The sequence below is a fragment of the Fukomys damarensis genome, unplaced genomic scaffold, assembly GCF_012274545.1.
Source record: "Fukomys damarensis isolate Sample0158 unplaced genomic scaffold, DMR_v1.0_HiC HiC_scaffold_20, whole genome shotgun sequence".
NCBI lineage: Eukaryota > Metazoa > Chordata > Mammalia > Rodentia > Bathyergidae > Fukomys > Fukomys damarensis.
The window spans coordinates 41253217-41265503 of NW_022900932.1; the positions used below are offsets into that span (position 1 = coordinate 41253217).

Below are 12287 nucleotides of genomic sequence, written 5' to 3' on the forward strand. Positions count from 1 at the left end.
GTTTTAAAATGAATTTTATTTTATCCCTTCTGCCTCATTCCTCCCCTTTGTACAAAAACTTTGTTTCTATTTTTCCTTGTATTTTCACTATTTTTCTTGTCCTTTTCTTCTTTTCTTCCTCCTTCCTCCTTTGTTCCCCTTCCCATTTGAACACTTTTTTTCCTTCATTTCCCAACATCCATTACATATTTCGGTCCTTATTTCCACTTTCAGTTTCTCCCACAAGAGAAACAATGTGGTATTTAAACATGTGTATCCCATTTATTTTGCTTAAGAATATGGTTTCGGGGTCCATCCATTTAGTTATAAATGTCTGAAGTGCATCCTTCTTTATGGCAGAGTAGTATTCCATTGTATAAAAAACATACCTTCTTTATTCATTTGTCAGTTGATGGGCATTTGGGTTGTTTCTAAGATATAGTTATTACAAGCTGTGCTGCTATCAACATGGGCTTATATATCACTGTGGTATGATGCTTTAAATTCTTTCAGGAAGATATCAAGAAGTATAGCTGGGTCAAATGGAATCTCATTAGTTCTTTGAGAGCCCTCCACACTGATTTCCACAGTGGTTGCACCAGTCTACAGTCCCACCAGGTGTGGAGCAGGGTTTCTTTTTTTCCCACGGCTCCTCCAACATTTGTTATTAGTTGATTTCTTGATAGCAGCCATTTTTTCTGGAGTGAGGTAGAGTCTCAGTGTTGTTTTAATTTGCATTTCACAAATGACCAATGATGTTGAACACTTTTTCATATATTTATTTGCCATTTCTAATTCTTCGAAGAAGTATCTTATTTCAGATGTCCATTTTTGCATTGGTTTTAATTTGGGGGGGGTCTGATTCTTTTTGAGTTCTTTGTATATTCTAAATAATAGTCCTTCATTGGAATAGCTGGTAAAAATTTTTCCACTCTGTGGGTTGTGTTTTCACTATGTTGGTGGTTTCTCTTGCTGTACAAAAGTTTTTTTTGTTTGTTTTTTTTTTTTTTTGGTACTGGGGATCAAACTCAGGTCCTTGTGCTTGGGAGGTAGGCACCGGAACCACTGAGCTAAATCCCTGGCCCTACAAAAGCTTTTTAATAAGATGAAGTCCCAGTTGTTGATTCTTTGTGGTATTTGCTGTGCGGCTTGGGTTTTTTTCATGAAGTCTTTGCCAGCTTCCATGTCCTCAAGTGTTCTACCTATTCTCTCTTCTAGAAGATTCAGTGTTTTAATATTTAGACCATTGATCCATTTTGATTTTAAGTTAGTGTGTGGTGAAAGATAGGGGTCTAATTTCAATCTTCGGCATGTGGGAAGCCAGTTTTTCTAGGACCATTTATTAAAGAGGCTAACTTTCTTCCAGTGATCGTGTTTGGCTCCTTTGTCAGAGATAGGGCGGTTGAGTATGTCTGGAGTTGTTTCTGTATCTTCTGGTCTGTTCCATTTACTCAGGTCTGTTCTTTTGCCAATAACATGCTGTTTTTTTTTAAAGTATCTTCACTTTGTAATATAATTTAGTCAGGGATTGTGATACCCCTTGCTTTGCCTTTGTTGCCCAGAATTGCCTTTGCTATTCTAGGTCTTCTCTGGTTCCAAATGAGTTTTGGGATTTTCTTTTTTCTTCTAATTCTGTGAGATATGCTGTTGGGCTTTTGATTGGGATTGCATTGAAATTGTGTAACAGTAACGATGGCCATTGTCGCTATATTGGTTCTTCCTATCCAAGAACAAGGGATATCTTTCCATTTTCTGATACCTTCTTTGATCTCTTTTTTTCAGAGTGCTGTGGTTCTCATTGTAGAGGTCTTTTACTTCCTTCATTAGACTGATTCCTAGGTATTTCATTTTTTTGGGATGCTGTTGTGAAGGGGATTTTTCTCTAATTTCTCAGTGAGTCTGTTATTCATGTACAGGAACGCTATTAAGTTTTGAGTGTTGACTTTGTAGCTATCTATATTATCAAATCTAAAAGTCTTTTGGTGCAGTTTTTGAGGTTTTCTATGTAAAGTATTATATCATCTGCAAATAATGATAATTTAACTTCTTCATTCCCTATCCTTATTCCTTTCATTTCTTTCTCTTCTCTAATTGCTCTGGCTAGTGTTTCCAGAACTATATTGAACAAGAGTGATGACAGTGGACATCCTTATCTGGTTCCTGATTTTAGAGTGAAAGCTTTCAGGTTTTTGTCCATTTAGTATGATGTTGGCTGTTTGTCGTAGGTGGTTTTTATCAGATTGAGATAAAGACCATCTATACCAATTTCTGTAGGTTTTTTTTTTTTTAATCATGAATGGGTGTGTGTTTATTAAATGCTTTTTCTGCATCTGTTGAGAGGATCATGTAGTTTTTGTCCTTGGCTCTTGTCAATATAGTGTATTACATTTATTAATTTGCATATGTTGAACCGGCCCTGCATCCCTGGGATGAATACACCTTGGTCATAATGTGTAACATTCTTGATGATTTGCTACATTGTTTGCCAGTATTTTCTTGAGAATTTTTGCATCTATGTTCATTAGGAAGATTGGCCTATAATTCTCCTTTTTGGTTGGATCCTTCTCTGGTTTTGGAATCAGGGTAATTCTTGCTTCCAGGAATGAATTTGGAAGTATTGCTTCCCTTTCAATTTCATGAAATAATTTGAGGAGTAGAGATATTAGGTCTTCTCTTAATTTCTTGGAGAATTCAGCAGTGAGTCCATCAGGGGCAGTGCTTTACTTTGTCGGTAATTTTTAAATTATATGTTCAATTTTTAATTAAATACTCAATTCCATTGACTGGTACTGGTTTATTTAGGATTTTTATATCTTTTTGATTCAGTTTTGGTAATTCATATGTCTCTAGGAAACTGTCCATTTCTTCCATATTTTCCATTTTTTTGGAACACAGGCTCTCAAAGTAGGTGTTGGTGATCTTCTGAATCTCTGCAGGATCTGTTGTGATTTTACCCTTTTCATTTCTAATGCATGGATTTAACTCTTTTCATTCCTTTTTTAAAGTTGGCTAAGGGCTTGTCAGTTTCATTTAATCTTTCAATGAACCAACTCTTCGATTAGTTGATTCTTTGTAGTTTCTTAGTCTCCATTGCCTTAATTTCTGCTCTGATTTTATAATTTCCTCCCTCATATGAGCTTTGGGCTTGACTTGCTCTTTTTCCTAGAAGCTTAAGGTTCAAAATTAGGTTATTTGAGCCTGCTGTTTTTCTGATAAGGGAATTCAGTTTTATAAATTTCCCTCATAGGACTGCTTTCATTGGGTCCCTTAAGTTTCGGTGTATTGTGATTGTTATATATTTTTTAATTTTATTTTATGTTTTACTTTTTTTCTTTGGCTGTGCTCGAGATAGAACTTAGAGCCTCATGAATACTAGACAGATGCTCGGCCACTAAGCTATACTCCAGCTGCATGTTTGTCATATTTATCTGTTTCTACTACTGTTGGCTCAACTCATGCTAGTGTCCAAAGCAAAAACTAAGAGAATTACTATATGGGGTGATTGAAATAGATGGTGACTATTTCAATTTTAAAAATATATTACAGTAAAAGACACATTGTCATTAATCTGAAAATTACCTCAAGGTTTCAAGCACCCTTATCTATTCTTTCACACATTCTTCTTCCACACCTTCTTTCACATTTTTTTTGAGGTAGTGTTTCGCTACATAGTTCAGACTGGCCTTGAAGTCATGGTGATTTTGCTGCTTTAGCTTCCCAAGTGCTGGGATGGATCACAGATGTGTGCCACTACAACTGGCTCACTTCTTTTTCTTGGTAGAATGTTATCAAGGTTCATTCTCGATTTAGCATATATTGTTACTTTTGTATTTATTTTTTTATTTTTTTGGTTTTTTGAAGCACGGTCTCACTATGTAGTTGAGACTGACCTGGAACTCATTATGTAGCCCAGGCTGGTCTTGAACTCACAGCGATCCTCCTGCCTCAGCCTCCCAAGTGCTGGGATTATAGGTGTGCACCACCACACCTGGCCTTTGTTACTTTTTTTAAAATATTTTTTATGGGCCAGGGATTTAGTTCAGTGGTGCCACCGCCTGCCTTGCAAGCACAAGGTCCCGAGTTTGATCCCCAATACCAAACCAAACAAAAGAAACATACTTTTATTGCTGTTATGAGACATTAATTTTTTAAAAAAATATAAAATATGCACAATATATAACTAACCATCTTAACCATTTTTAAGTGAATTGTTAAGCACATTCATATTGTTGTAGCACTAATCCTCAGAAGTCTTTTTGTTTTAAAACTGAAACTATATACCCATTAAATATCAATACTCCATCCTCCTTCCTCTAGCCTTTCGTAACTACCATTCTCCTTTCTGTATCTTTGAATGTGACTTTTTTTTTTTCCTTAAAGGGCTCCTCCCTGACTTTTCAGATGTCCAGATCTGACTATGGATACCCTATATAAGTAAAATTATTCCATCTACTTATGATTGGCTTATTTCACTTGGCGTGATGCTAAATTTATGCATGTTGTAATGTATGACAGAATTTCTGTCCTTTTAGAGGTTGAATAACATTCCCTATATGTATATATCATATTTTGTTTACCTTTTCATCCATCATTAGACATTTGGGTTGATTCCATATTTTGGCTATAGTGAATCATGCTGTTGTGGTCAGTAGTGTACAAATACCTGGAATTTTTGCTTTTAGTTCTTTTGCATATAAACCCAGAAGGGATTTGCTAATGAGATTGTCATTTCATTTTTAACCTTTTTTGGAACTGGCATAAGTTATCCATAGCAGCTGAATTATTTTATGTTCCCACCTACAGTGCACAAGGATTACAATTTCTCTGCCTGCTTGCCAATTTTATTTTTTTGTGCTGGGAATTATACAAGATCTCATACATGCTAGGCAAGCACTCTACGTATCACTGAGTTATATCCAAGTTCCTTAGTTTCTATTTTTGATAGTAGCCATTGTAATGGGTATGAGATGGTCTTATTTTATGGCTAAATAATACTTCATTGTATAGACAGAGCTTTTTGTTTATCCATTGGACAGTTGGTGCACATTTGGGTTGTTTTTCCTGTTTCTTTCTTTCTTTTTTTTTTTTTTTTTTTTTTTTTTTTTTTGGTACCTGGGATTGAACTCGGGTCCTTGTGCTTGCAAGGCAGGCCACCGAACCACTGAGCTAAATCCCCGGCCCTTTCCTGTTTCATTTTTAATACTATAAGATACCATAAATACTATAAATACCAGTTTTTATGTGGACATATGTTTTCATTTCTCCTAGGAGTAGAATTTCTAGGTCATATAGCAGCCATATTTGACCTTTTGAGTAACTGCCAAATTTCTAAAGTGACTCTACCATTGTACATTCTACTGGCAGTGTATGAGATTTCCAATTTCTCCATATCTGTGCCAACATTTATTATCTGATTTTTTTTTTTTTTTTTTTTGGTACCGGGGATTGAACTTGGATCCTTGCATTTGTGAGGCAGGTGCCAGAACCACTGAGCTAAATCCCTAGCCCCTATCTGATTTTTTGATTATGGCCATAGTAGTGAGTGTGAAGTCATATCTCACTGTGATTTTTTTATTTACATTTCCTTAACTGTGATGTTGAATATCTTTTTATGTGTTTACTGACCATTTCTGTATCTTTAGGGAAATACCTGTTTAGATCCTTTCCTTGTTTGCTTGTTTTCCCCAGTTCTAGGATCAAAACCAGGGCTAGTCTACCACTGAGCTGTATCTTTTTATTTTTTTATTTTGAAATAGGGTCTCATTAAATTGTACGGGTGGGACTCAAACTTGTGATCCTCCTGCCTTAGCCTCCCTCAGTAGTAGAATTAGAGGCACATGCCATCCCCCAGCATCCTTGCCCATTTTTAATTTGTTATTCTTCCTTATCAGATAATGTTATATACACATATATCTTCCTGTTCAGTGAATTGACTTTTCATTTTCTTGACAGTGTTCTTTGAAACACAAAAGTTTATAATTTTGATGAAGTCCAAGTACCTGTCCCCCCCCAAGCTTCTGGTGTTATATATAAGAAATTATTGCCAAATTCAAAAGCATTTACTGATATATTTTCTTTTTTGTGTGTGCGGGGGTTGGTACTGGGGATCGAACTCGGATCCTTGCGCTTGTGAAGCAGGTGGTGGAACCACTGAGTTAAATCCCTGGCCCTTGATATTTCTTTTAACTGTTTTATAACTTTAATTCTGTTAGGTCTTTGATCCATTCAGTTTGAGTTAATATTTGTGAGTTTAAGAATCCGGCTTCATTCTTTTGTATATGGATATCCTGTTTGAATACATCTATTGAAAATACTGCCTTTCCTCTCTTGAATTATCTTAGAAACCTATTGAAAAATGAGTTGACCATTAACACATGGATTTATTTCTGAACTCACAACTTTATTCTGTATCCTTATGCTAGTACCACACTGTTTTGATTACTGTAGCATTTTAATAAACTTTGAAATCAAGAAGTGTGAACCTCCCACTTTGTTGTTATTTTGTAAGATTTTGGCTTTTCTGAATATTGTATTTCTCTATGAATTTTAGGATCAATTTTTCCATGTTGTGAAAATAAGCCTGCTGATATTTAGATAAGAATTTGTTGTGTCTTTGTATCCGTTGGACTAGTCAGCTTTCTGGTTCCTGAGACACAATACCGTATAGGAGAGGTTTAATTTGGCTTATCATTTCAGGGGATTCAGTGCATGGGTTGCTGGTTCCAAGGAAGAAATATCATGGTCAAATGGCATTATTTAACAAAGATGGTTAGTTCAGGTCATCAGGAAGTGGAGCCAGGGGAACAGCACCAGAGATGAAGGATGGAATCTGATACAGCGTCTAAGGTCATGACACATGACACACCTAGAAGCCCCCTCAGTACCCAAACCAATCAGATTGACAAAATCAAGCTTAACTACCACAGCTATGAAGTATTAGTGTTCTAACTATTCAGTTTTATGACCTGTGAATAATTTTTCCCATTTATTTAGATCTTTAATTTCTTGAACAATGAACAATGTTTGTAGTTTTCAGAATATAAATTTTAAGTTTTCTTTTTGGTTGCTGTGGTGAATAGAATTGTTTATGTTTTTTCATTCTTTTTTTTCTGCTTGTTCTTTATCTTGGTAGTTTGTATTGTTCTGTAAGTTTATTTGCACTTTGTTCTTTTTATTTCTGTTAAGTTATTTAACCCATCCAGTGATAATTAAAATTTTTTGAGATATTGTGTTTTTTAGTTATAGAACTTTTTTTTAACTAATTATTTTGGTATGTTTTGCATATCATATTCACCCTTTTCAAATGTACAATTCTATTTCATTCTTTTTTATGGTTTTGTCTGTCTACCAAGGTATATCTTATCTTTCATTCGTTAAAATAGTATCTTCTTTACGTTGAGTATTATTATGTGAGCAACTTTAAAATCTTCTAACATCTGGGTCATATCAGAGTTGGTTCCCATTAAATGCCTTTCTTTTGAGAATAGGTTCCATTTTCCTGTTTCATTGTAAATTTTGGATTGTGTCCTATATATTATGAATGTTACACTGCAAACTTGATTCTGTTATATTCTTCTAAAGATTGTTTCTATGTTTGTTTGTTTGTTTGTTTGTTTTGATACAAGGTCTCATTGTGCAATTCAGGCTGCCCTTGAACTTGCCATGTAGCTCAGGCTGGTCTTGAACTCAAGGCAGATCTGCCTCTGCCTCCCAAATGCTGGGATTACAGGCATGCATCATTATGTCTGGTAAATTGTTGTACTGCTTTTGCTTGCCTATGTTAGCAGGCATTTTTGTTTGACAAACAGCTGAGAAGTACAAGTATAGGGCTGGGGATTTAGCTCAGTGGTTCCGCTGCCTGCCTTGCAAGCACAAGGACCCAAGTTCGATCCCCGGTACCAAAAAAAAAGAAGTGCAAGTACACTTTTGTGTGTAATGAACAATAACTCACAATTCAATTTTAGCTTTTAGATTTTAGGTTTAGCTGTACTGCTGGAGTCTGTGCTGTGCATGTGTGTAGCTCAGGCATAAGTCAGAGATTTGTGTTGTATTTATACAGAATTTGGGGCATCTTCTTTCTGGCTTTGTCTTTTTTGCATTTCCCCTTTCTACTTTCTAGTAACTATAGTGGTCCTTAACTTTCTTTTAGTTCTTCAAGCCAGAAAGACTGTGGGTTTTTATTTATTTATTTTTATTTTTTCTCTCATTGAGTTTATTGGTACATTTTAGGTATACAGTACAGTTACATTCATCATTGGGATCTTGTACCTTTAACATGACAGGTCTTGGTTCTCATTGTTTCCCCTTGTCCCTGCCCTCCCTTCATCCCCTGACTGTGGGTTTTTAATCCAAGTCTTAGCTGCCCTACATTAGATGGATTGGATCTGCTATTAGGCTAAAAGCTGCAAAAAGTAGAAACACCCAGTGCTATTCTCAGTACAGTTACATTCATCATTGGGATCTTGTACCTTTAACATGACAGGTCTTGGTTCTCATTGTTTCCCCTTGTCCCTGCCCTCCCTTCATCCCCTGACTGTGGGTTTTTAATCCAAGTCTTAGCTGCCCTACATTAGATGGATTGGATCTGCTATTAGGCTAAAAGCTGCAAAAAGTAGAAACACCCAGTGCTATTCTTTTCTTCTAGCTGTTAACAGCTGACATAATTAAATACTTACTTTTGCTCCCTTTTCAGTGTGTGCCTTCAGATAGTTTTTTTAAAATATTTTGACCAGAGTTTGTTATCAGCAGGTTAGTCCAAGAGGAGCTTACCCAGACATTGTTAGAAACAGATTATTATTGTTATTTAAATTTTCAGTAATACAGAGAAGTTTTTTTTAGCTTAGCTATTTTAAGGCCCAATTTTAATTTTAATTTTTGAAATAACCTTTGGTGGTGCGTTTGGTTTTGTTTTCCCCTGAAGGACTGAAGGATTTTACCTGAGACATTCAAAATCTGTCTGCTTTTATTTCTTTAATCTTTGTTATTTGGGCTATTAGGTCTACTCATCCTAAAACACATAGAAGCTACATTCAGAATAAGCCTTTATTGTTGATCTTTTTCTGTCAAACATAGCCCAGTAAGATTTTTCAGGTACAAAGTGTAACTGTGAAATTTATAATTAAATATTAATTTATTTCGGTAGAAATGAAATGTATGTGTGTGTGTGTGTGTGTGTGTGTGTGTGTGTGTGAGTGATAATTGGCAATGGAGCAATGACAGAATTTCAGTGAAAACTCTTAGATTGTTTTGTCAGTTAGAACATTATTTTCCAATCATGATTAGACAAGTTTGGTTTGTTCTGTTGGCAGAAGGGGTCTTTTTGTATTTTATTTTGTTGGATTCTGACTTGCACATAGAAAATTTTTTAGCTGATTTGGAGAAAATATATTCCTTCTCTTTTTAAAGGTGAAGTGGATCCTAAAGAGAGGATAGCACGCCAACGAAAACTGTTACAGAAGAAGCTTGGCCTTAATATGGGAGAAGCAATTGGAATGAGTACTGAAGAACTCTTCAATGATGAAGATTTGGATTATACCCCGACTTCAGCAGCCCTTGTAAACAAACAGCCTGTAGGTAAAAAATTTGCTTGGTTGATTGAAAGTAGCAACACAAAGGGTTTGCTTCATTTTGCTTATGCAATTGTAATGTTTTAAAAATACTTTTGCTGTTTATTGCCACTATAATTTAGGGTCTTTGTTAACTGAATTTCTATTGACTGATTCTGTAGAGGCAGAAACTCAGCCTACTTTGTAGACATTGGACTGTTATATAAAAGCTGTGGTGGACCTTTCAGGAGCCTCTGGTATTGAAAGATCCTAGTTCTAATTGCTCTTTCCTTTGTTCTTTTTGGAAGACAAAAATAATACTTTGGGTGAATGAGAGATAGTAAGGGCTATCATAGCCAGACATGATGATAGTAGAAGCCTTTAGAGTTCTGACTCATTTTTTTAAAAATTGAGAAACATGATAAAAAATAGTTTTAAGCATTAAAAAGGGATATGCAATATGAAGTAAAAAGAAGTTTCTTGTTGGTAATTTATAAGCATACATGTTTCCATGCTCCAGAGGCAACCCTTTTTAAGTTACATACACAAGTGTATGTGTGTGTCTGTGTTGGTGTTTGTAAGTCACGTTTACCTTTTCCCACTTATATAGCTAAATATATCAGCATATACAGATAAAACCACATTCTTTTTTTGATAGTTTCATCCTATTTTATTTTGTGACTATACCATAATTTCACTTTCTCTTCCTCCTTCCCTGTGCTTTCCATTCCCAGTAGATATTCATGTGTTCCTTCTGCTTCTCCCCTTCCTCCTCCTCATTTCCCTTCTCCTTTCTTCTATCTTCTGTCTTCTACTTTTTTTAATGCCATAGGTTGTTTTGAATCTCTAGTAAGCACTAGCTCTCCTCACATACAAATGATGTATTACAATTCAATGGATTCAATACTCTTTCCCCTGCCTCCAGTATTCTTTAGGGCCCCATTAGGCTCTGTTAAGAATTCTTAGGAGCCAGGTATGCCTATAATCCCAGAACTTGAGAGGCTGAGGCAGGATTGCCACAAGTTCTAAGCCAGCCTACCCTGCAGAGTGAGTTCAACATCATCCTGAATTACATAGTGAGATCCTGTCTTAAACCCCCCGCCCCAGTCTTATTTAATCTTGTCCTTCTCATGTCTTTACCCTTTGGTTCAATGGAGAATGGTTCTGTTGGCCCTTTATGCTAGTTGTCCTCTAAACTGTTGGATTTTTTTTTCGGGGGGGGGTACCAGGGATCAAACTTGCCATCGGGATCCTTCCACTTGCGAGGCAGGCAGCAGCACCACTGAGCCAAATGCCTGGCCTCATTGGAATTTTAAAGTATTTTTTTTTTAGAGCTAAGGTGTGTATGATGATAAACATTTGCAGGACAGAAAAAAAAATGGTAGATACTGATTGGGAAAAGGAGTGAGTATAAAAAGGCAGAAATATGATGATCAGGAAGGAATAGAAGGAAATAGGGTAGAAAAAGGAAACAAATAAAAGATAAAAATGAACCTTGGATAAAGATACAGTGATATCATGATATAATGGAGTATTGAGCATGGTGTAAGAAAATGGGCATATATATTACAGAAAGTGGGCTGTAGACAGAATAGTTAATATAGGATGGACAGTGTCATTTTGAGGTCTGCTGGATTCAAGTTTGGTTGGCTTTACACATCATGGATTTTTAAGGGAAATTATTTAAGGTTAGTTATTAAGTTAGCCATAGGCTAATTACAGCTGCATTTGCTGGTATACTGTATGCCTGTGGTTTCTGGACCAATACTGTAGGAGATCATTCACACTAGTAGCCCTTACCGGTTATAGAAGTATAAATTCCAGTTGGATCTTAAACTTAGGCACAGAAGGATTTTTCTAGGCTCACACATAAACAGTTTCTATCATGCAGTCTTTTTCTTTTTTTTTTTTTTTTTTGGTAAGATGGCGAGTCTCCCTTTATTGCCCAGGACCAGATTCCTGGATTCAAGTGATCCTTTTGCCTCAGCCTCCCAGGTAGCTGGGGAATGCCAGTGTACCTGGCATATCATACAGCCTATTTTCTGCCATGAATAGAAAAGAGAGCAGCAGAAGTAGGCAGTGAATGTTTAAGAGGAAAGGAGCATGTGTGCTAAACAGACTATAGGTCAGTTCCTTAAAGGCTTTGTTTTTATTTTTTTCAGCTTATGATGCTCACTAGTTCTTTTAGTTGACGCTATTTATTCTCATAACTTTTAGATGCTATTGTGGTTATTTTGAAGTCTCATTTCATCAGAGTTCTCTCTGTGTTAGGATATTCGTCTGTGCCATGTCTGGCCTTAAAAGTTAAGAAACACAGGCATAGTGGTTGGAAATTGGATGAATAAGAAAGAGAGTGAAATTATGGTATAGCCATACAACAATACGTGAGACGGTCAAGAAAGAGTGCAAGTAATCTATATATAGTGAAAGTTATAGCTCAATCCTCTAGTCAGGCTGAGACTATAGGTGTTTATTTTAATTTAATACTCAGCATCCTTTTACTCTAATTTTAGACTCTCCAAGCAGCTGAATTGATTGACTCAGAATTTCGAGCAGGAATGAGCAATAGACAGAAGAACAAAGCTAAAAGAATGGCCAAGTTATTTGCAAAACAGAGATCCAGGGATGCAGTGGAAACTAATGAGAAAAGGTAATCCCTTTACTTAATAATGCTATGTAGAATAAATCTGTCTGCTTGATTTAAAAAACATTTTGCTGACTTTTTCTAGCTTAGGAATACTGTTTTGATTGTCTTGCTCAGTT

The 12287-nt window shown here is 35.9% G+C and overlaps 1 protein-coding gene across 1 annotated transcript in view; it reads left to right on the top strand.

Annotated features, from left to right (window-relative positions):
• The window catches only part of Btaf1 (B-TFIID TATA-box binding protein associated factor 1), a 100951-nt gene that overhangs the window by 26828 nt on the left and 61836 nt on the right, over positions 1 to 12287 (top strand). Inside the window, exons 5-6 of the mRNA XM_010632100.1 lie at positions 9385 to 9548; positions 12038 to 12174. Of these exons, the coding sequence (XP_010630402.1) occupies positions 9385 to 9548; positions 12038 to 12174 (301 nt within the window). The remainder of the gene's footprint in view (positions 1 to 9384; positions 9549 to 12037; positions 12175 to 12287) is intronic.